Genomic DNA, 25629 nt, shown 5'->3' on the forward strand with positions numbered 1-25629 from the left:
AGGTTGAGGTGAGGTGATGTTGAGGTGATGCTGAGATGATGTGGGGTTGGGGTGGGGTTAAGAAGATGTGAGGTTGAGGTGATGTTCAGGTGAGGTTAAGGTGACATGAGGTTGAGGTGAGGTGATGTTCAGATGATGCTGAGATGATGCAGGGTTGAGGTGAGGTTGAAGTGAGTTAAAGGTGATACTCATGGGGAAGTGACATTAAAGTTGAAGTGAGGTGAGGTTGAGGTGATGTTCAGGTGAGGTTAAGGTGACATGAGGTTGAGGTGAGATTAAGGTGACATGTGGTTGAGGTGAGGTGATGTTGAGGTGATGCTGAGATGATGTGGGGTTGGAGTGAGGATAAGGTGACATGAGGTTGAGGTGAGGTGATGTTGAGGTGATGCTAAGATGATGTGGGGTTGGAATAAGGTCAAGATGATGTGAGATTGAGATTGAGGTAAGGCTGGGTGAGGTTGAGATGATGCGAGATTAAGGTGAGGTGAAGTTAAGATTGAGGAGAGATTGAGGTTGAGGTGATGTTGAGGTGGTTCAGGTGATGTCTAACGTGACCCATTTTCCTTAGGTTGAAATAATCTGATCTCATTAAAAGTTTGCGTTTTGTGGTTTGCTACATGATGAAGGTCCCTTACAACAACAATCTCAAAAAGAAACACAATTACAGCGAGGATCGGTAGGTACACATATGCATACGCACATGGATGTACACACACACACACACACACACACACACACACACACACACACACACACATTCATACAGATATAAACACCAACACGAACACACGCATGATCATACGCACACACACACACACACACACACACATACACAAACACACACACAACGTACACACGCACGTACGCACACATCCATACACATATATACACCAACACGCACACACGCATGATCATACGCACACACACAGACCACACACACACACACACACACACACACAGACACACACACACACACACACACACACACACACACACACACACACACGCACACACATACACACACACACACATACACACGCATGCATACACACATTCATACACATATATACAACAACATGCACACACGCATGATCTGAGCAAGGCTAAAGTTCAATACAAAAAACATCTTAAGTTTGAAAAAACAAGAAAAAACAGACACGACACAGAATATTCATGCTCAGCTGATCCAGGGAAATACTATAAGGCTCATTTCACACGTATCGATTTTTCGCCGTGCGCCGTCCACGACACGACGTCGTGCTCTCAAATAACCATGGGTGTCTATGGACGCTCTCATACGTCATGACCACGACCATGTGTGAAAGTGTCCATAGACACCCATAGTTATTTGAAAGCACGACGCCGTGTCGTGGAAAGCGCACGGCGAAAAGTCGATACGTGCGAAACCAGGATAAGTATTGACGCACGAATGTACGGGAGGGAGCAATTTACGCTCGTCCTGTCTTCTTACACTCAATAAATGATGTTTATCTCCTTCGTGTGGTCAGACCAACGTTGTAGGGAAATTGAACGTTCAATATACAACGTTTTAAGTTACAAACGTATTTCCCTAGATCCGGACCCTGCACATTCGTTTGGTAAAAAAAAATCTTTCCGAGTGGGTTAGAGCGTCGCTACTTGTGGCGGAGGTTGAGGTGACGGAAGTTCAAATCCTGCGAGTTGGACCAAGGGCAAGGTTCGTTAAATTTCACGCAACAAAGTCATCTGTAAGGGGCACCGTCCTAGCCTCCTGATAGGGGAAGTTCGCGACGTTAAACCGAGTGAGTGTTTAAATAAGCACAAAATGTGTACAAACATACATGCATTACCCAGGAGCAAAGAAAATATTCATAGAAATCCATAGAACCGTATTGATACAACATAGCAAGAGAGACATATTCTGATATAGAATAAAGAGACAGATAGATTTTAACTAATAGGTATGCACGTAACCATAGGAAAGTAGGAGTAGATTAAGTTACTTAGACAATAAAAATGTTGCATGATTTAATAACACTCACAAACATGCACAGCGACGTAAATACAGAGACAATCATGCACAAACACAGACCCCGCCAATCACAAAGCATTTAAGGACATAGACAAAAGCACGTTTATATATAAAGACACAACATCATATATCCGGAATGTGGACAGATGTAGTGTTACGTACGCACATGGTGTGCGCACACACACACACACACACACACACACACACACACACACACACACACACACACACACACACCACCACACACACACACACACACACACACACACACACACACACGCTCAGGTATGCTTAATAATCCGTCTTTTTCGTCATTTCGGCTATGAAAGAACTTTTTACAGTGCGGCATCAAAGTGAGACAAAGGCCCTAATCCTCATAGCCACGGACGTTCGCTTTCCGAATGAAAAGTTGTGAGAATTATGAAATTAATTGAATGCTAAGTATTTCAACCCGCCAACTGGGCGCAGGCGTATATCTGCTTTACTTCCAGGAAGGGAAATAGATTCTACGACTTCGTCTTATTATGTTGAACCAGTGGTTCACAGCCTCTGAGTCATGAGGACCACCTATTGGGCCAGGGAGTTCCGTCAGCGTGGCCACAAGCTGAAGAATAGAGGGAGTTAAGGTGCGTTTTGCTTGGTACGATTATCGCTCAACGATGATCGTCAAACGATTGTCTAGAGCAGGGGTTCTCAAACTGGGGTTCGCGAACCCCCAGGGGTTCACAAGAAGATTTCTAGGGGTACTTAGATGGCTGACGAAAAACGTATTTTAAATAGTGGTAGTTGTGGATTATGAAATTCCGCGCTAGCGGTGTGTGTTCCTTCAATCTCATTGTTCTACGCTGGTTTCTAAATTAACAGTGTTGATTACCAATAGTTGAATCTGGTGTGTGTGTGTGTGTGTGTGTGTGAGTTAGTCAATAAATGACCATTCTCTTCATTGTCAGATTATTGGGGGTTCGGGGAGATGATCTTATAACTCAGGGGGTACTTAACGAGAAAAAGTTGGAGAACCCCTGTTCTAAAGTAATAACACAAATTAAGTGCACATGTGCCAGGAAATATGGTCATTTTAGACTGGCACAAATTTGGCACGTTGGCTGATTATATCAGTTTGGTGGATGTTTGAAGTATTCTGCTGGGACTTGACCTTTCTTGTGCAAGTCTTGGAATAACTGTCCAGCCTTTTGATAGTCCCATTGGTTTTCTTGAAGGCACATTCGTGAATACTGGAAACGCATCCCAGAGACTTGTGAAAAGTGTTTGATCATTTGTACTTGGATTGGTTGTAAAGCTGCCAAAGCAGTTTCTTCTGACGTGGGAGGTGCAAGAGGTGATGTTATTTGTACTGGTGCAACTGGTACTGGTGGTGGTGAAGACACGTGTGCCTGAACTGGTGGTGCTGTGACTGGAGTAGGTTGTGATGATGCCGATGTATTACTCTTAAAAGACTTTACTTGTGACGCAGTAGCATATGTGACAAAGAGTTCTTCATTTAATATGCAATAACCTTCTCCTTGCTTGACAATTATGAGAGAGCGTGTAAAGGACCTTACCTGCTGCAGCTTTGCCCCATCTTGGCAGAAAAGACCACTAAGAACTACATGCATCAAGTGTGGAGCCACCCATGGAATGTCGATAAGAAAGGAGCCTGGGTCATGTACTGTTCCTGGTAGCCTTGACAAGGTATCAATAATGTTCTTGTTACCCTTTATTAAAGTCTTGTGTCGCTGCTCAGGACTAGTCACTTTCTTCAAATTACGGTTCTCTTGCACATACCTTGTAACTAACCTTGCACCTGCTTTACTTTCTGACAATGCAGTTGAGAGTGAGAACACAGCATCATCTGTGTAAGCTGCCAGTAAAGGTGTTCTACAGGCTGTGTCAAATATCTGGTAATATTGTCGAATGAATTCTATAGCAACACCCTTTGCAAGCTGATCACAGAAATAGGCTGGTTGTGAAGGTGGTAGCTTTGGAGGATCCTCATCTACTTCAAAGCCAATTGTCTTTGGTAGTTCGTGGCCATCCAAATACTGAAGTTTGGGGAAGTACTTCCTGACAGCACTAATGTAGGTATCTGGATCATTGTACTTGTTGCAGACCTCATTGCCCTCTAGCACAAGTTCAGTGAGATGCAATCCAGTCAGATGCTTCAGGGACTCAACATGATGTAGTCTGTTGTACTCTAGGCTTAAACGCTTTAAGCTATGGCAGTTGGTAAGAAGAGGTTTCAGTTCTTCTAGTTGTTGCACTTTGTTATGGCTGAAATCAATATGACGCACTTCAGGAATGTGCGATATGATGATTCCAAGAATGGTGGTCATATTGTGGGCCCGATATAGTGGACAGAATATCTCCTCCTTTGTAAGCTCAGGATCATTGTGGAAATTCTTGAGATTCAATCTAGCCATCTCAGGACTATAGCGGTTGCTCATGACCAACTTAATTTTTTCAAGCTGCAGTGGCGTGAGCTTTCTAATGGGTGGGACTGATTGGTTGGTATGAAAGACAAGCCTGTGGCCATTGGGCATTGCAATACGACGAGAGACTTGAGTAATAGCCCGAGCTGCTCGGCCATTGTCTTCTAAATAGAATACAAAGTCACTTCGCTCAAGATCCATAGAGATTGGTATGAAAGGTTCCTCCACCAAGTTTCTAATAGCTCGAAGTATTTCTTCTTTGGGGTATTGGGCTCCATTCCTTACAATTATCTTGTGCCATCCAAGGTCTGTTATAGCTTTGGGTGGATGTGTTGGGCGCTTTGAGCCACGTCCTCTGCCTCTTGACCTCTGATACACTTCTTGAAGTCTGTTTGGATAGTCCCTTCCATCATTATTTGAAACTCTCCCACGTCCTCTTTGTGATGACCCACCTCTTCCACCACGTCGGCCCTCTTGTCCATGGTATCTGTCATCATCATATCGATTGTGACCACCTCTTTGTTTTCCCCAGTAGTTATCTCTTCTCCAGTTTCTGCCTCCATTTCCTCCTCCACTTCCAACATTTGTGTCCCTTTCATCAAGTTCAAAATAATGTCTACTGTTATCGTTGCGAACCTTTTTATAAACATTCGGATATCTTGAACTACCTCCCATTGGCATTGCTTTGTCAGGAACCCACCAAACGTAACACTATGTTCCGCTTGTGTTTCTTCACTGTAGATTAGTAAAGTTAACCCAGATAGCCTTAAGTAAGGGCCTGTAGGTCTGCTGCAGTTTGTTCTTCCTTTGTGTTCCTTTTGTGTTTGTTTTTCTCTCCCCTCCTCCTCCACTTCCTCCTCCTCCTCCTTCCTCCTCCTCCTTCCTCCTCGTCCTCCTCCTCTTCCTCCTCCTCCTTCCTCCTCGTCCTCCTCATCTTCCTCCTCCTCCTTCCTCCTCGTCCTCCTCCTCTTCCTCCTCCTCCTTCCTCCTCGTCCTCCTCCTCTTCCTCCTCCTCCTTCCTCCTCCTCCTTCCTCCTCGTCCTCCTCCTCTTCCTCCTCCTCTTCCTCCTTATTCCCCCATTCCCTATTTTCATCCACCTTCTCCCTCACCTCTCCCTCTTTTCCACATCCTCCCCATCATAATCCATCCCAAACACTTTATCTTCCTCTTCTCCTTCTTCTTCTTCTTCTTCTTCTTCTTCTTCTTCTTCTTCTTCTTCTTCTTCTTCTTCTTCTTCTTCTTCTTCTTCGACCTACCTTCTTCTTCAATCTTTCTCTCTTTCTTCATATTCTTCTCCTTTTTCTTCTTCTATCATCCTCCTCTTTCTTTTTCTTCCTCTTCCTCCTCTTCTTCTTTCCCTTCTTGTTCCTCTTCTTTCTTCTTCTTTTCTTCCTCTTCTTTTCTTTTTCTCCTTCATATATGTTCCTCTTCTTCTTCTCCTTCATATATGTTCCTCTTCTTCTTCTCCTTTCTCCTTCTTCTTCCTCTTCTTCTTCTTCATCTTCTTCTTCTACTTCAATCTTTCTTTCTTGTTATTCTTCTCCTTTTTTCCTCTTCTGTCTTCCTCTTCTTTTTTCTTTCTCTTCTTCTTCTTTCCCTTCTTCTTGTTCCTCTTCTTCTTTCTTCTTCTTCTTCTTCTTCTTCTTCTTCCTCTTATTCTTTTTCTTCTTCTTCATATATCTTCCTTTTCTTCTTATTCTTTCTTCTTCTTCTTCTTCTTCTTCTTCTTCCTCTTATTCTTCTTCTTCTTCTTCATATATCTTCCTTTTCTTCTTATTCTTTCTTCTTCTTCTTCCTCTTCTTCTTCTTCTTCTTCTTCCTCTTCCTCTTCTTCTTCTTCTTCTTCTTCATATATCTTCCTCTTCTTCTTCTTCTTCTTCTTCTTCTTCTCCTTCTTTTTCTTCCTCTTCTTCTTCTTCCTCTTCTTCTTCTACTTCTTCTTCATATATCTTCTTCTTCTTCTTCTTTTTTCCTCTTTTTCTTCTTCCTCTTCTTATTCTTCTCCTTCTCCTTCTTCTTCATCTATCTTCCTCTTCTTTCTTCTTCTTTTTTCTTCTTCCTCCTCTCCCTTCCACTCTTCTCTTCTTCTCTCCTCTCACTCCTCCCCTCACCTGCCATCCTCTTCCTTTTCCCCTCACTTTCCCTCTCTTTCCTCTTTTTTCTCCTCGCTTTCCTTCTCTCCTGTCCTCTCCATACCCCTCCCCTCTTCTTTCCTCTCTTTCCTCCTCTTTCCTCCCATCTCCTTCCCTCTCTTCGCTTGCATTCCTCATCCCTCTTCCCCTCTTTACTCTCTTTCCCTCCCATCTTTTCCCCTCTCCTTGTCGCTTCTCTCCTCTCTTCTCTTTTCCTCCTCTCTCCTCTCATCCTCTTCCTTCTCTGTCTTTCCGCCCTCCATCCCTCTACTCCTCCACTCTCTTCCCCTTTCCTCCCCTCCCCCTCTCTTCCCCTTTCCTCCCCTCCCCCTCTCTTCCCCTCTCTTCCCCTTCTGTTCTCCTCTCCTCTCCCCTTGCCTGCCCTTGCCTCCTCGTTCATTGGCTCTCTTCACGTCTGTATTCCCCTCCCTCCTCCCCTCTTTTCCCCTCACTCCCTCGGAGAAACTTCAAATACACAATCAATTCATAAAGGATACAACACTAAGAAAACGGCCTGCGTTTGCTTGAGGTCATGGTTACTTGAACCGCTCGTTTGGATTTGCAAATACTTTGTAAAAATTGGGGAATTTTGCATTCAAGTGTATTTCTGCGCTTTCCCCCCCCCCGAAACAGTTTACCAGCGCTTCTATCATATATTGTAAATACAATAGATTAAAAATCGTGCCCCGTGTGTGATTCACCACGGTCTTGGATCACGTGTTGGACTCGTGATCGACAACTATTTCCCTCCCGGAAGAGAGCTCAGAGCTCTTTTTTTTTTTTTTTTTTTTTTTTTCTTTTTTCAAATATCCATCCTTTATTAGCAAAAATGTCATCGCATTTTACAAATGTACAATCCATCAATCAAACTGTTGCCCCACTTCTCTCTTTCAGGAGATCTGCAGCCCCCAGAAAACTGGTCATGACCATCAGTTCAGAAATTCGGTGATGAGATTTTGTGTCACTGTCTGGAAAGTGAGTGTAGGACACCAAAATATGATACATGACGGTCATATACAAGCTAGAACAGAGTATCACGTCACTAAATGAACATTCATTCCACAAACTTGTTCTCACACTTCAGGAACAAACCTTAATGTAAATATAATTATGAAACTTTGGTTGAAATATTTTTTTCTTGCATAAACCACTCATAATACTATTCAGAAACCACTCGTAATACTTTTGAACATAGTTCTATTTTTAGAACACATTATGAACATAAAAAATGTGCACATTCTTAAATAATACATCTAAGTTTTTATGGAATATTTACAACACAAATCATACAGAAAATATCAATGAAAACCTGTTGAAATCCAATAACTGTTGATATATTCAAGGTATTTTAGGGCACTGACTAACACCCTTCAAAAAGATTCTGTTAGAAAAAATATTTTCTTTTCTACAATATCTAAAGAAAGAAAAAGAGAGGGAAAAAAATACCTTTCTCCAGTACAGCGCATAGTGGTGGAAGTGTCTTATAAATATGTACCACCTGACCTGGCCACATAAACAAACTGCCCCAGATGCAACCATCACAAAGAAAACACCAAACACCTGGCCAAGCAGCTGACAGCATCTCTACTTGGGTGAGAGGTCACGAGTGGAGATGGTTCAAGGTTGCATGTCGGCAAGTGAATTCATAGAAAAGGCATACTACATTAAATTCCCTGCTTCAAAAAAGTCCTCCTTAAGGAGACACCATCCTAGCCCTCTCTGAGAGGGGAAGTTTGTGATGTCAAACCAAATAAAACTGAAACCATGTTTTCCAGATTATAAATACATTTTGGCATGTACCACACACCCGACTTAAAAAAAATAATAATAAAAAGGGTTACAGCAAACTAAGGCACAAGCTTATAACAAAATAAGGATGCAGTAGTTTTGCATGGTATGTTTCCTTAGACTGTTTAATGACTATAGTACACATACCAATTTTATGTTTCTGTATTAGTTTCACAATCTGAATTGCCACAGAAAATTGCAAAGGTATACAAACACAGCCACCTTAATCTACCATTACCACCCATTTATACTGCACAGCTGTGGTACTTGCAGGTATCAAAAGCATTGCAGGCATGCTGATTTCTGCATCTGGGACTTATCACTGCCTAATTTTGAAAAGAATTAATGGTCCTATTTGCACTGTAAAATTTGACCGACTTCAATTTGCACTTAAATTGTAAATGTTTCAACTTTACCTTCACTATTGACTCATTTTACCTTTCACATTGAAATACAGAAAGGGAAGTACACACGAGAAAAATTACATTTGCTGAAACTCTACACTTAGTTAAAATGACAAAGCTTTCCACCAAAGAGCTGATGCATCACCAAATGAGTATGCAAATGGTGAATGAAATCAACAACACGATGTTTCATTGAGACAATATTAAAGTGTAACCATAGCCAAAATATTCCAAGACGTTAACTTTTGTGTTCAACTTGGAATCTTTCCTTCTCCCCAAATTACTTAGTTTTATGGTATAATGTGTTAGTTACACGTTTGGATAATTCTAAAGCAGGGTTTCTCAAACTGGGGTTCGCGAACCCCCAGGGGTTCACAAGAAGATTTCTAGGGGTACTTAGATGGCTGACGAAAAACGTATTTTAAATAGTGGTAGTTGTGGATTATGAAATTCCGTGGTAGTAGTGTGTGTTCCTTCAATCTCATTGTTCTACGCTGGTTTCTAAATTAACAGTGTTGATTACCAATAGTTGAATCTGGTGTGTGTGTGTGTGTGAGTTAGTCAATAAATGACCATTCTCTTCATTGTCAGATTATTGGGGGTTCGGGGAGATGATCTTATAACTCAGGGGGTACTTAACGAGAAAAAGTTGGAGAACCCCTGGTCTAGAGCATTAATTCTTTATTTTTTCTTTGTGAGGCTATTTTGCCTCGAGCTGCAAAGTACGAGGTTGACCATCATTTTAACCAAATCTACCAAAGCGTTTACCCAAATAGGATGCCAGTTGGTAGGATACACGTCACCCGCGATTGGTTGTAGTAGGCTTACATTCGCTCGCACAGAGCAAAATATACCTTTGGTGGATGTTTAGCCATTTGATTCTGTGCTGGAGGGTATCCTTGCCCAACCCTATGCTTAGCGCTAACATCCAATGTAGCGACCCATAAGAATGATCGAAACAAGAATGTCTGTGTCGACGAAAGCTCGACTGAGGGCTCGCCCGGCAGTCTGTACCCTGCACGCCTCCTAGACCGAGTTGTCGCAGGTCACTGTTAGTTAATAGAACTATGTTTTGTATCATAAGGATTTTATTCACCTTTAAAATATACAGGAGGGTGATCGTCAAGAATTGGACCTTTTTTTCTCGTTTTCTTCTTGGTTTCTGGGCGACAAAATTAGGTTGGGCACTGTATATATATATATATATATATATATATATATATATATATATATATATATATATATATATATATATATATATATATATATATATATATATGTATATATATATATATATATATATATATATATATATATATGCAATAAAAACAGTAACCACTAGGAAAAGTAAACTAACGAAGCAGGGCACTTTCGTATAATTACATAGAAGACATTCCTTTTTTTGTATCAGCACTGAATATGTAATTATACGAAAATGCTCTGCTTCGTTAGTTTACTTTTCCTAGTGGTTACTTACGCATATATATATATATATATATATATATATATATATATATATATATATATATATATATATATATATATATATATATATATATATATATATATATATATGCGTACTATATATATATAGATATATATATATATATATATATATATATATATATATATATATATATATAGAGAGAGAGAGAGAGAGAGAGAGAGAGAGAGAGAGAGAGGGAGAGAGAGAGTGAAAAGGAGCTGAGGTACCTAGAAAGCTAATTAGACTTGCCCTTAGCCGCATCCGGCGCCGCCGCATAGTGAGACACCGGCATAACCACGAGAAATGATGTCTCCTGGGTCACGTGACCCAAGTGTAGGTAATGAATGACCATTACAACAGATGGCCCGTGAAACTGAATAATCACACCTGAAGTGGCTCAAAGTGCAGCTGAACAGCCGAACAGATCATTTCATGAAGTGATTAACTTATTTTAACCAACGGAATTCCATTGTGTAGGAATGCCAAGTGAGGGATGACACCTCACTTGACACTCTCTACGGACCAGACATGCAGCATTCCTTAAAAGAAAAAAAAAATGAGGGCGTCAACTCACATCATAGTCGTGATGTCGACGTGAAAAAAAAAAAAAAAAGCTCGCGCTCACCTCAATAAACCATTCAATGGTGACGACTCAATTGTATATATATATATATATATATATATATATATATATATATATATATATATATATATATATATAAAAGCAAAAAGCATTTCCCACACCTAAGCCCTTGATTTAACACCAACGTTGCCACTTCATTTGCACCTCAGCTCGGACAAACTGTCACCCATACCATAAGCCAAGATGACAATGCACTATCTCTTTCTCTAATGACAATACACCAACTGTATCTATGTCCCCTCCCTCCACCTACCCTTCCTTTCCTCCGCGATTCAAATTCTCATAAGTCTTCTGATTAATAAGTTACACTAAATGTCAACATTGGGGGCCTGTTACCAAAAATATAATATAAACGACAACAGTGACATGTGAAGAAATAACTTTCACCATCCAACTACCACGGGGTGGTAAGTGAAAAACCCTTAGTAGGGCATACTCAGTTGTGGCAGGCCGCTGGGTTTTTAGGCCGATGTTTGGGTTTCCTCCCCGCCTGGCTCGGTCTGTCGGGAACCAACGGAAGAAGCCAGCAGCGGGTCCCGGGAATCGAACTCACGACCACATGCTCATGAGTTCGTCATGGTGTCCACTAGGCTCCCGCGCGGCCGTGAAGAAGAAGAAGAAGAAGAAGAAGAAGAAGAAGAAGAAGAAGACAAAGAAGAAAAAGAAGAAGAAAAAGAAGAAAACGAAGACGAAGAAGAAGAAAAAGAAGAAGGAGACGAAGAAGAAGAAGAGGAAGAAGAAAAAGAAGAAAAAAGTCAGTCGTGCTACACATAATTAACCAAATTTACTTATTCAGACGAAATGAAATGAAATTTTCTAAGAAAATCTATTTATACTCGAAATGATCCAAGAGAATAAAGCTAGTGCGTGTATCTTCGATGGTGAATGTTTCATTGCATGACAATCGCATCTCGCATGTCATATGCATTATTGCATGCATGAATCTCAGATTGCAGTTTCCTGGGACAATAACACAGCAAGGCGATGTTTAATTATTGCAGGCTTCATCTCACAAAAGAAACTGAACAATAACAATGTTCACAAATATTTATGACGTCCCAAGTAGTTCAATACATTCTCGTGTGTATAATTCATTGATGATCAATACGTTTTCTTAGTCCTTTGAATATATTGTTATTCTGCTCAATATCTACATGCATATTATATATATATATAGATATATATATATATATATACATATATATAATATATATATACATATATATATATGATATATATATATATCTATATATATATACATATAAATATATATATATATATATATATATATATATATATATATATATATATATGTATATAATTGATCACTGGGAACCATTCAGTGTGTATGTATAAACTTTCCCACGCGCACATACTAGCGAATACACTATCATGGCGAAGGTGGGTTGAACGCGATATTTCGTGTAGGTGTATGTAATTCGAGCATACAAATATAAGAAAGTCGTACTCAACTTATTATCTCTCTTGATAGCGTATTGGGCTACGTCACTGTACTTTGTTACGGGTTAGCTGGGTTCGAATCCTCGGCTCGTCCACGTTTCAATTTCCAACGGATGTCTCCATCGAGCGACTCTCAGTCTCGACTGCGATGGCATGGAATTAAAAGTTATTTGTGGTTGTAAAAAGATATATATATATATATATAGATATATATATATATATATATATATATATATATATATATATATATAAATACAACCAAGGTCTTTTTCTCTCTCTTACAAAGGTGGTAGTCAAAGTCAGAAGGCAGAATTCCACTCCCATCCATTTTCTCTCCACCCACTCCACTCCCATTCACCACCCCTCCCTCTCTTCCTTCTATATTGGCTCCTACTGGATGACGGGTCATCCCTCCAACTCGCCCATTGCCCTGGGTCAGAAGCAACACTGTAAGACACAGCACATCCACAGCAAGGCCGCTTCAGTTAATCGACAATCCCCATCCCTCCGTTCTCTCATGCAAGAAAAAAACAAACAAACAAACCGGGATTGCGTCAAAATATTATTCACACATAACCACTCCCTAACTCCCCAATCCCCCCACGCACTCCCATCCATGCATCACAGCATCATCCATACATTACCATTCTCCATTCACCCCGATCTTCTGTCTTCTCCCTTCCTTACTCAATAAACATTCTCCCTCTTGCTCAATGCCCCCTTTACCCCATCCATCCATCTTATCTTCGGTCGCTCCCTCTTGTTCATTCCATCCCCCTCTGCCTTCTACACTTCTTTTACTAATCTTCCTTCAATCATTCTTTCCATGTGTCCAAACCATCCAAATACTCTTTTATCAACTCTATCTTCCAGCTCCTTTTCCACCCCCGCTCTCCTCCTCACCTTCTCCTTTCTAACTCTATCCAGCCTAGTAACACCAACTATATTTTTCAGGTATTTCATCTCAAACACATTTAAATTCTTCCTCTCTTATGTTCCATTTTTCTGCCCTGTACAGTGCTGTCGTTACAATCCCCCTTCACACAATCTCCTCTTAGCATCCATTCACAAATATCTATTTCTCATTACATTTTTTAATCCTCCAAGGCACTTAATTGCTTCTTTCAATCTACAGTTTACCTTCGTCCCCACACCTCCCTTTCCTGCCACATACGACCCTAAGTATCTAAAGCTATCCACTTCCTCCAGCTTCTCTCCCTTAATACTCACTTCCAATTTGCTGCCATCCTCTCCCTTTGTACATCTCATCACATTACTTTCACCCACATTTAACTTCGACCTTCTCCTCTCGCACACCTTCCCATATTCCGCCACTAACTTCCTTAACCTCTCCTCTGATCCTGCTACATGATTAGTGTCGTCAGCAAACAACAACTGGCTCACCTCCCACTTTTCTCCATTTTCTTTAACCATCTCCAATCCCCTTCCCATTACCCTCGTATTTAACTCCCGCACCATCCCATCCTTGTACAGATTGAACAACCATGGCAACATGACACATCCATGATGCAGTCCCACCTTTACCTCAATCCACTTGATCTCCCCATTTCTAACTTAAATATATATATATATATATATATATATATATATATATATTTATATATAATGTACACACACACACACACACACACACACACACACACACACACACACACACACACACACACACATATATATATATATATATACACATATACATATACATATATATACATATACTTATATATATATATATATATATATATATATATATACATATATATACATATATACTGTATATATATATTGTTGAGACATTCTGATAAGTTAAAGTGGATGGGAAGATTCACTCCAGTCTTTCCTCTTCCTATCCACTTCACATACACACACACACACACACACACACACACACACACACACACACACACACACACACACACACACACACACATATATATATGTATATATATATATATATATATATATATATATATATATATATATATATATATATATATGCAATAAGAACACTGGGAACGTGTGTTTTTTCTAAATGCAAGGTAACCACTTAAGAAAATAAACAAACGGATCAGAGCGCTTTCGTATATTACATCTTCAGTGTAAATTATAAAGAAAGAGGGTACAGCAAACATGATATAGTGGGACAATAGTATAAGGAACTCACTAGGAAAGGTTGTGGACGAATTGTCCGGGCGTGGGTCACACGTCCAGCATTCTTACATTTTGTAATTATTGGCTATTTCTTTGCAAATATAATTATCAATTTTGTACAATCCTAAGTTAAGGTTAAAGTTGTTATCATTTGTGATTTTAATCAGGCTACTTTCAATTAAATTCCTTTCGACAAATTTATTGTTGAAAGTAATCACTCTAGCGTTTTCCCAGCTGATAGGGTGATTAAAAGTGCTTAAATGTTTAAAAATGGCACTTGACTCATTCCCGTCTTTGACACATTTCTTGTGTTGTTTTATCCTGACAGAAAGATCTTTTGCCGTTTGGCCGATATAGAATTTATCACATATTTTGCAAGGAATTTTGTACACACAGCCTTTTTGGCAATTTTTAGAATTATTAATTAGGTATTGTTTGATAGTGTTATTGTTACTGAAGGCTACATTGATGTTAAAATTCTTAAGTAATTTGGGAACAATAGTTAAATTTTCTTGGTAAGGTAAAACTACTAGGTTATTATGGACTTTGGATTTGTTAGGCTGAGAATTGTAATACGTTTTCCTTGCAAAATTGTAACAAACATCAATGAAATGTTTAGGATATTTCAATCCAAAACTAATATCGTAAACATTTCTTATTTCCTCATCAATGTACTCGGGACTGCAGACCCGTAAAGCTCTAAGGAACATTGATGAGAAAACCGATCTTTTTACATTATCAGGGTGGGAAGAATAGTAATGGATGTATGAGTTTACATTAGTTGGTTTTCTATACACACTAAATGTAAGGTTTCTTTCTTTACGATGAATATTAACGTCTAAAAAGGGTAGCACACCATCATTTTCCACTTCAACCGTGAATTTGATTGACTTGACTAGGTTATTAATTTGTTTGAGGAATTGTGACTCATCTAAATGATCAGGCCATAGACAAATAATGTCATCGACATAACGTAGCCAAAATTATATATGGAATTCTTTGAAAGCAAGATTTTAAGTAAGATAATTCCACCGGGAATAATTTGGCTACGTTATGTCGATGACATTCTTACAATTTTGCAAGGAAAACGTATTACAATTCTCAGCCTAACAAATCCAAAGTCCATAATAACCTAGTAGTTTTACCTTACCAAGAAAATTTAACTATTGTTCCCAAATTACTTAAGAATTTTAACATCAATGTAGCCTTCAGTAACAATAACACTATCAAACAATACCTAATTAATAATTCTAAAGATTGCCAAAAAGGCTGTGTGTACAAAATTCCTTGTAAAATATGTGATAAATTCTATATCGGCCAAACGGCAAAAGATCTTTCTGTCAGGATAAAACAACACAAGAAATGTGTCAAAGACGGGAATGAGTCAAGTGCCATTTTTAAACATTTAAGCACTTTTAATCACCCTATCAACTGGGAAAACGCTAGAGTGATTACTTTCAACAATAATTTTGTCGAAAGGAATTTAATTGAAAGTAGCCTGATTAAAATCACAAATGATAACAACTTTAACCTTAACTTAGGATTGTACAAAATTGATAATTATATTTGCAAAGAAATAGCCAATAATTACAAAATGTAAGAATGCTGGACGTGTGACCCACGCCCGGACAATTCGTCCACAACCTTTCCTAGTGAGTTCCTTATACTATTGTCCCACTATATTATGTTTGCTGTACCCTCTTTCTTTGTAATTTACACTGAAGATGTAATATACGAAAGCGCTCTGATCCGTTTGTTTATTTTCTTAAGTGGTTACCTTGCGCATACATATATATATGTATATATATATATATATATATATATATATATATATATACATATTGTATATATATACATATATGTATATATATATATACATATATGCAGATATATATATATATATATGTACATATATATATATATATACATATATATATATACATATATGTATATATATACATATATGTATATATATATATACATATATGCAGATATATATATATATATGTACATATATATATATATATATACATATATATGTATATATATACATATATATATATATATATATATATATACATACATATACATATAGGTGTGTATGTGTATGTGTGTGTGTGTACTTGTACGAGTATACACCAGGTTCATCTAGTTGCTCGTGTCACAGTAGAGCTCTAGTAAGACAAACTAGCCATTCTATTAGACGCATAAAATTGATGAAGACAGTATTCTGGTGACTTTAGTAACATCTCTACGGAGCCTCCAAAGATAGAAGCGCTGTTAATTGGCTGTGAAGTGGTTAACGCAAACATTACAAATGGGAATTGTAAATAAATTAACACCCGATAAATTAATTCGCCGAATTCTTTGGCGGTCGGGGCGTTTTTTTTTTTTTTTTTTTTTTTTTGTGGTGTGAGGGAGGGAGCACTAGGACGTAAATACATGCAAATCAATTTCTGCGAATCATTAGTTTCGTTGGAAGCTTGTGTGATTATCTTTTAACTTGATACTTTGCAAAATATTCGCAATCATTCTTATAATTTCAAAATTTCACTTCAGTACAACCTATCTAGAACTGTATGAAATAAAAAAGAAATATCAACGTCATGCACGTTATCAATAAATATAGTAAATGTATTTCTTCATGACGAACAATCGAGAAAGCTTATATGCGGGTTCGAATCCCGCACTCCTCTCTGAGTATATACATATGGGGTCCTGGAGTCTCATCCCATCAGGACAAGGAACTACTTAAGGTATTTTTGTAAACAAAACATCACATTTAGAAATATTATTGTATGTGCAATACCTGTCAAACATTTAACACCACCGAAAGATATACTGGACTTCTTGCGCTGCAAGGAGGCCGTTCAGGATGGGCCAAAAACGGAAATTCCCCTAAGTGCGACGTTGCCAATTTGACCACCACCAAATGATCGTCACTGTCGCCTGTCACCCAGAGACACCTCGACGTGGCAACATGGGAACAAAAATGCGCTGTTGCCACGTGTCATTGAATTGATTAACATCGTTGTTATAACTAAAAAAAAATTACTATGTAAAAAAAGAAAGAAAAAAAAAGGGGGCATTTACTAAAGTTGATTTGGTAGACTGACAACGTATGCTGGCCCCTGAACGGATATTTCTTATACACCCTGGGTCAAGTTTGAATGTTTCCAGTGGTACGTTTTCTTTAACAAAGGAGAACCTTCCTCTAATGAGGGACTTCTTTAAGTGCAAATTATGTGTCTGTGGCGGTGAGGCAGGCTCTGCCCTAGGACACATTCTTCAACAAACACAGAGTTTCTCTGAAAGTATTCTTTGCATAGAGAAAAAGGCTGCTGAAGCCTTCCTCCCAGATTCTAGATTCAGGTTCACAATTACTTCTACCACAACTAATACTAATACTATTACTAGTATTGCTGCTACTACTACTACTACTGCTACTGCTACTAAAAATGCAAAGCTGCCAGTACAAGATTTTTTTACTCTTTTCATCGTTTTTCAAAATTTTCTTAGGATCAGTACTTTATATCCTGTAGTACATTTTCAGTTTGGAATAAAAAAGATATACAATATCACATAAATATACCATATACCACATGAATATACCATATAGAGGAAACGACGGAGACGGCCACAGAATTCATGGCTAGACCAAGTTGATCGAACCTGTCGATAGTTAGGAAGGGTGGGTGACTGCATGGGAGCTTGCTGCTCGGAGAGTCCCACGTGGAGACTGGCGCCAGCATGTGAGTGAAGCAAAGCGCTCCATGGCGTATGCCCCCAATTGATGATGATGATGATGAGATGATGATGATGACGACGATGATGATGAGGCTGATGACGATGGTGATGACAATGATGATGGTGATGATGATGATGATGATGATGATGATGATGATGATGATGATGATGATGACGATGACGATGACGATGATGATGACGATGATGATGACGATGGTGATGGCAATGATGATGATGATGACAATGATAATGATGATGACGATGATGATGATTATGATGATGATGATGACGATGACAGCAATGACGACCTAACCGTCCCAAGATGAACAGCACTCAGGGGGGGGGGGGTGTCATACCTTCCCTGGCCATGACCCATTGGCCAATGAACATGCAGAGTCAGGTAAGGACCAATGACGTGTCTGTACCATCTCCGCATGTGCCATCGAAGATTGTAAGTAAAGAACAGAACAGACCGTTACATCAGGGTAGCCTGTTATAACAGATGCAGAACAAACAGGCAGCGATACAGAACAGGTTTGTATGTCGTTATATCCAGTCGCAAATAAACGGCACTTTACACTAATTACCTAAAAACATAAGACCATAAGACTGCAAGAGACCATAAGGCCTGCACTAGACAGTTCTATGTAGTTTCAACGCTCACTACATGGTTACTAAATCTATTTCATTCGTTAACCACTACTGGTAAACCAATTCTTGTCTATTTCCTTTTTGAATATAATTATGTCTAATTTAGATCCATTACTACATAAACATTATAGAATAAAAAGACACACAACCTCATGTATATTTGTGTCTTGTTCTTGGTTGTCGGCATCTACCTAAACGCCAAAGTGAGGTTGGGTAGGGAGTGGGTTCACGACACACTATACGAGTTAAGTACTTAAAAGATTTTAGTACTTAAACGAGTTTAATACTCAAAGGAGTTTAGTACTAAACTCGTTCAGTACTTTAGCGAATCTAGTACTTAAACGAGTCCAGTAATTAAACGAGCCTGGTACTTAAGCGAGTCTAGTATTTAAACGAGTTCGGTACTAAAACGAGTTTAATCATTAAACTAGTTTAGTACTTAAACTACTTGCCGCCAGCCGATTCTATTCATCTGAAGGTATACCTCCAGGGCAGCGAGAGGGTTAAGGTTCACCTCGTGAGGAGGGGTAGGGTGGGAGGGAGGGAGGGTGGTGGTAATTTGTTTTGAAACTAAAAGTTTTCCACTAAATTGGATCCTACATTGTTTGCCTGTGTTTTTCGAAAACATGTCCAGGTACCTTTCTGGCAAGTTTTGCCTTTTAGTTTTTCTTTCTTTTCTTTTTTTTTATCCCTCAGTGACTTTCTTTTGATATTTTATTGTCTGTCGTCAGATGATTTCAATCAGCTGAGACACGCAACCGAAACAGAATGGCGTCTCAGTCGATGGGGTCCCTCCTTGTTCCAAGTTCCAAGGTCACCATATTAAGACAACAGGGCAGGACTCGCAGTAATGGGTTTAGATTGGACAAATTTAGGTTTAAGAAGTAAATAGGTAAGAACTGTTTTATCAATAGAGTGTAGACTTAGGAGTAAGCGTCGAAGCAATCGATTGTTTTAAGAGAAACTGAGGTAACTTTATGAATAGGGATGAGAGATGGTAATGGACATGGAACAGCCTAGTGTAGGCCTTATGGTCTCCTGCAGTATCCCCCATACTTATGTTCTTATGTCTTCTCATTCCTTGAAATGAATTTGTCCTTCAATCAAAACAAAATTAAAAGACCTGGGACGTCTTCATACCGCTTTTATTTATCGCATTTTATTTTGGTTTTTACTTGATTTCTTGGCGATAAGCCTTTGCTCTAACCAAGCAGCGTCTATATAACTCATGACGTCACGTCGTTTGGTTTCTTCCCGATGAACCTTGACACACTTCAAAGGATCGAAAGATTCTGTTCTTCGGCTTTCTTCGTCTCATCGCATCACATCCTCAATCCGTGTAGGAACCGAATGTTTCAAAGATCATTCGTATTAAAACCATCTATCTATCTTATACCAAGAACTTTTCCCCTTTACAATGGAGGTAGCCTAGTCAAAATACAAGGGCCCACTCCCATCCACCACCTTTTTATCTTAGCTCCTCATGGATGACGGATCATCCCTGTATACGGCCAACTGCCCTAGATCATAAACATTGCAGCAAGACACAGTACATCTACAGCAAGGCCGCTAAAACCGAAAAAGAATATCTCTTACGCAAAGCCTTCAATAAATAACACTGGCCTGCGAAGTTTCAAAGGTAAAGCATCTGATAACTGATTCTAGGGTAATTTGCTATGCAAAATCTAAAAATCACACTCATTTTGTTCAATCAGGTCACGTTTTTGAGATACAAGGCGGTAAAAATAATTAAAAACGCCATTTAGTGCTATTTATTCCCTTTAATTTTGGAAAAAAAATTCTTGACAAAAGAAATATTTTTTCTTGCATAGTTCAGAAGATAAAGAGGATATATTACAGAAAATCTAATCATGGATGAAGGGCCTTTTCAGTGACTTTCTCCTGTGTTGGGCAGCCACCACGTCTCGTTTCAAACACCAACAGTAGTCCGCAAGAAAGTTCACATCCCACCGGCCTTGGTAGCGTTCTTCCATGACACGAATATCCTGGTGGAAACGTTCTCCCTGTTCCTCACTGAAGTCACCACAGTTCTGGGGGAAATAGTCTAAGTGGGACCGTAGAAAGTGCATTTTGACTGACATGCGAGCCCCTAAGTTTTGATAGCTGTTCAAGAGCTCATCGACTTCTTTCTCGTATTCTGCACTTCGGTTATTTCCTAGAAAGTTTCTTATCACTGACTTAAGCGACCACCAAACGGACAGCTCAGCTGCATTCAGTGCATCGTCAAACATTGAGTCCTTCATAAGTTCCCTTATCTGAGGCCCATCAAAGATGCCAGCCTTAAGCTTTTCCAGACTGATCCGAGGAAACTTCTGCTGAAGAAAAGTAAATCCCATGCCGTCCTTGTCCATTGCCTTCACAAAGTTCTTCATCAGTCCCAGTTTGATATGTAAAGGTGGGAGTAAGACCTTGTTTGGTTCAACAAGAGAACGAGCCTGAACATTGTGTGAACCAGGTTCCAAACGTTGTCGTGGTGGCCATTCTTGTCTGACAAAATGTTGATCATCAGCCCGACTATCCCACAAACACAAAAAGCATGGATACTTTGTGTACCCACCCTGTAGTCCCAAAACCAATCCAACTACCTTAAGATCTCCACAGATCAACCAACCATGGTCATTGTAGTTCAGAGCAGACAGTAGCTGATCCATGTTGTCATGAGTTCCTTTCATTTGCACCGAATGACCAATTGGAATTGAAGAGTATTTATTTCCGTTGTGAAGGAGGACTGCCTTGAGACTTCTGCTGGAAGAGTCGATGAACAGTCTCCATTCAGTAGCAACATAGTCCAGCCCCATTTATTGAATCAAACCAGCAATGTTGTTGCAGTAAACTAATGACGAGTCCTTCTGGGTTGTGAAGAACTGTCTAAATTCTCTTTCACGCTCTCGGTACCAAAAGAATGTTGTCTCAGGTGCTAGCAAATTTTTCTCACGAAGACGAGAACCCAGAAGCTTTTCTGATTCCTTTGATAGGTTTAGATCCCGTGTCAGGTCATTGAGATCTGCTTGTGTTAGAGGCACTGGCCGGTCATTCTCTTCTGGCATGTATTCTCCACCCTCTGCCCTGTCTAGTGCGTTATCAGATTCCGATTCAGAGCTAGATTCCATTGCAACATCTGGCTCGGGAACGGGCAGGCCTGGACCATGAGGGACTGGTCGTATGGCAGACGGAACATTAGGATACTGAATACAATGCTTGTTCTTGCGGTTGACTCCTTTAAGATTAGTCATGCAGAAATAGCAGTCTGACACATGATCTTTACCCTCTCTCCAAACCATTGGAACAGCGAATGGCATACTCTTCCTTTTTTTATTTCTCCAATCACGCAAGTTCTCGACACATGTTTTGCAGCTAACATGGGGTGCAAATGGCTTGTCCTGGTCCCCAAGCTTAACTCCAAAGTAAGCATGATATGCCTTCTTCACAAAATCAGTTATATTTGCTAGTCGACGAGGAAGAATCACATTACCACATATGTAGCAGAACCTATCAGGATGATTTGTACATTTGCGTTCCATTTTCTGTCAATCTAAGATACGTGTCCAAAATAGAAACACAAGAAGCGCAGATTCTTGTAAAAAGCACAGATTCTTATAAAATCAGTCACATTGATTGGAGATCACACTTTTCTAAACCATTTTCAGTTTCAGTGTTGTCAATGCAGTTTGTCAATGTAGTCAATGCAGTTTCAGTTTCAGTTTCGGTTTCAGTTTCCTGAAAGTAAACAAAAACATCATTAGGTTTCAGTATCAGTTTCGGGGTGCTACAGTATAATTTTTATACAAAAAAAAAAATAAGAATAGGCTATACCTGCAGCCTCGTTTTCCTTATACTTAGTACTATACAAGGCCCAAAAGTCGCACTTCTCATATCTCAAAAACTAGACCTGATCCAAGGAAACGGATGGCATTTTTGGATTCAGCGCACCAAAAAACCTATAAATCACTTGAAAAACCTTCGACCTTTGAAAAAAAAAAATTAAACGCAGGCCAGTGTAATTTATGATGCATTGACACTGCTTTTTGTTGCACCCAAACAACAATGCATGACTTTATATACAGTAGATGTATGTGGCCGAGTGGGTTAGAGCGTCGCTACTTGCGGCAGAGGTCGAGGTGACGGCAGCTCGAAACTACCATCAGCAAGTTGAACCAAGGGTGTTCATTAAATTCCACGCTATAAAGTCCTCTGTAAGGGGCACCGTCCTAAGCTCCTGATACGGGGGAGTTAGTGACGTTAAACTGAATCATTGTTTCCGATATCAACACGTATGCATAAGATTACGTCTATTTCCCTATGTTTCGATCCCCGTCCAGGAAACATTTCTTTGTTGATCTAATATCTAGTAAAGTATTGTTTTGTTCCGTGAGTCTTCTAGAACAAGACCTTGGGATTACCAGTGGGTGCTATCATAATAATCAAATTGGGCGTTCTTCTGTAAAAGTGCTAACAATAACATTTAAAACTTAAAAAAAGAGAGACAGAGAGAAAATAAATGGTTAGTTAGGTAGACTTTTTGAACAATAGGCAATAGGGGTCCCAGTTTTTCCCCTTTGTGAAGAATAAAGAGCCTTATTCTTCAATGGCTATGAAAAAAAAAAAAAAAAAAAACAACTCCGGAGGTAAAACGTCCGTGTTGGAATGTTGTCTGATGCGATGAACTGTCCTCTGCAATGAGAGAAACACATGTCCTTGCAGGCAAGCACGCAGGAAACGTCGAAGATAAGGAGACATGAACTGTGTCAGGCTAAGATTAGCTAAAGGAGATTAAGTTAAGCAAACTAGATACACCGCTAAGCCCGCTGGTGACGCTGCGACTAACCTCGTTTATTGCTCCCTGTTAACCTAAACTCATGTGGTTTAGCCAACCCGATGGCCGACTCACCGTAGCCCATCCTATCGACCAGTTAATAAAGCAAAGTGACCTAGCTCGTGGTGGACGGTAATGGTGGATCGGGTGGTGGTAGTGGTGGATAGGGTGGTTCGGGGTGGGACTCAATCCACCTTATTTACTATTACTTTAAAACGTTTATTCTGGCTACCGCCAGGCGATTTCCTTCAGCCAAGGGAACGCCCCTCCTCACATGGATCAAGCGAAAGGCTCAAAGATTGAAACATTAAAACTGAAAATAAATCAGAAATCTGAAAAATATCGAAATGTGAATGTATCGCCGACCAGTTGTTTAACGACTCGTTGCCCCCTGACGTTGTGTGATTTTGGACCCGGGTAAGACCAAGTGACGTCACTTTAAGTGAGTTGCTCTCCAATTTCCTTACGGAAAAATGATTTCCATACGACCCTCAATTGACCCTGGAGCGACGATGACATTACATGACACAATGATATTGATAACAGTAATAGTAATAATAATAAGGATAATAATAGTAGTAATAATTATAATAATAATAATAATAATAATAATAATAATAATAACGGTAATGATAATAATGATAATAATAATAATAATAATGATGATGATGATGATGATGATGATGATGATGATGATGATGATGATGATGATGATGATGATGATGATGATGATGATGATAATGATGATGATGATGATGATGATGATGATGATGATGATGATAATAATAACCATAATGATAATAATAATAATAATAATAATAATAATAATAATAATAATAATAATAATAATAATTATAATAATAATAATAATAATAATAATAATAATAATATCAATATCAACAGTAATAGTAATGATAATAATATATACATATATTAAAGGCTTTTTCGCCCTTACAAGGGAGGTAGACAAATTTAAAGGCATAAATCCACTCCCACCCATTTCATCCCCACATACTCCACTCTCATTCACTACCCCTACCTGCCTCTGTTCTTGGCTCCTCCTGGATGACGGGTCACCCCTGTATCTCGCCCACTGCCCAAGGTCAGAAGCAATGCAGCAAGACATATCACATCCACAATAAGGCCGCTTCACTTAATCGGCGATCCCCCCCCCTCTCCGTCCCCTTATGCAGAAAAAGAGAAGACGGGGAGGAATCCCTTCGGGCTGTGTCCAAATATCATTTACACATACTCCCTCACCACCCATCCCCCCACCCACTCCCTTCCATACGTCACAGCATCATCCATACACAACCATTTTTCATTCACCCCTATCCTCTGTCTTCTCCCTTCCTTCCTCAACAGGCATTCCCCTCTTTCCCAATGCCCCTTTTACCACATCCATCTCATCCTTGGTCACCCCCTCATGTTCACTCCTTCCACACCTCTTTTACTAATCTTTCTTCATTATTTCTTTCCATGTGTCCAAACCAACCCAATATTCTTTCACCAACCCTATCTCCCAACTCCCTTTCTACCACCGCTCTCCTCCTCATCTCCTCGTTTCTCACTCTTCTCAGGGATTTCATCTCAAACACATTTAAAATCTTCCTCTCTTATGTTCTATGTTTCTGCCCCGTACAGTGGTGTCGACGCAATCAATCCTTCACACAATCTCTTCTTAGCATCCATTCACAAATGTCTATTTCTCATTACAATTTTAATTCCACAAGGCATTTACTTATTTCTCTCAATCTACATTCTACCTCCACCTCCACTTCTCCCTTTCCTGCCACATTCGCATCCAAGTACAGAGAAGAATGACCAAAATGATATATGGACTCAGAAATTTGCCTTACGAAGAGAGGTTTAG

General features: G+C 39.3%; 1 protein-coding gene across 1 annotated transcript; it reads right to left on the reverse strand.

The window, feature by feature from the left end:
• Nucleotides 1–3123: 3123 nt before the first annotated feature.
• On the reverse strand, nt 3124–5118 carry LOC143038336 (nuclear RNA export factor 1-like). Its single transcript, XM_076207366.1, has one exon. The coding sequence runs from the start codon at nt 5116–5118 to the stop codon at nt 3124–3126; it is 1995 nt and encodes a 664-aa protein (XP_076063481.1).
• Nucleotides 5119–25629: the final 20511 nt, after the last annotated feature.

Source organism: Oratosquilla oratoria, chromosome 24 (genome assembly GCF_046742065.1).
Source record: "Oratosquilla oratoria isolate Oo_2021 chromosome 24, ASM4674206v1, whole genome shotgun sequence".
In the NCBI taxonomy this organism is placed as follows: Eukaryota; Metazoa; Arthropoda; class Malacostraca; order Stomatopoda; family Squillidae; genus Oratosquilla; species Oratosquilla oratoria.

Coding starts and splice junctions, on each gene's coding strand:
- LOC143038336 (XM_076207366.1), bottom strand. CDS start 5,118: ATGCCAATGGGAGGTAGTTCAAGATATCCGAATGTTTATAAAAAGGTT.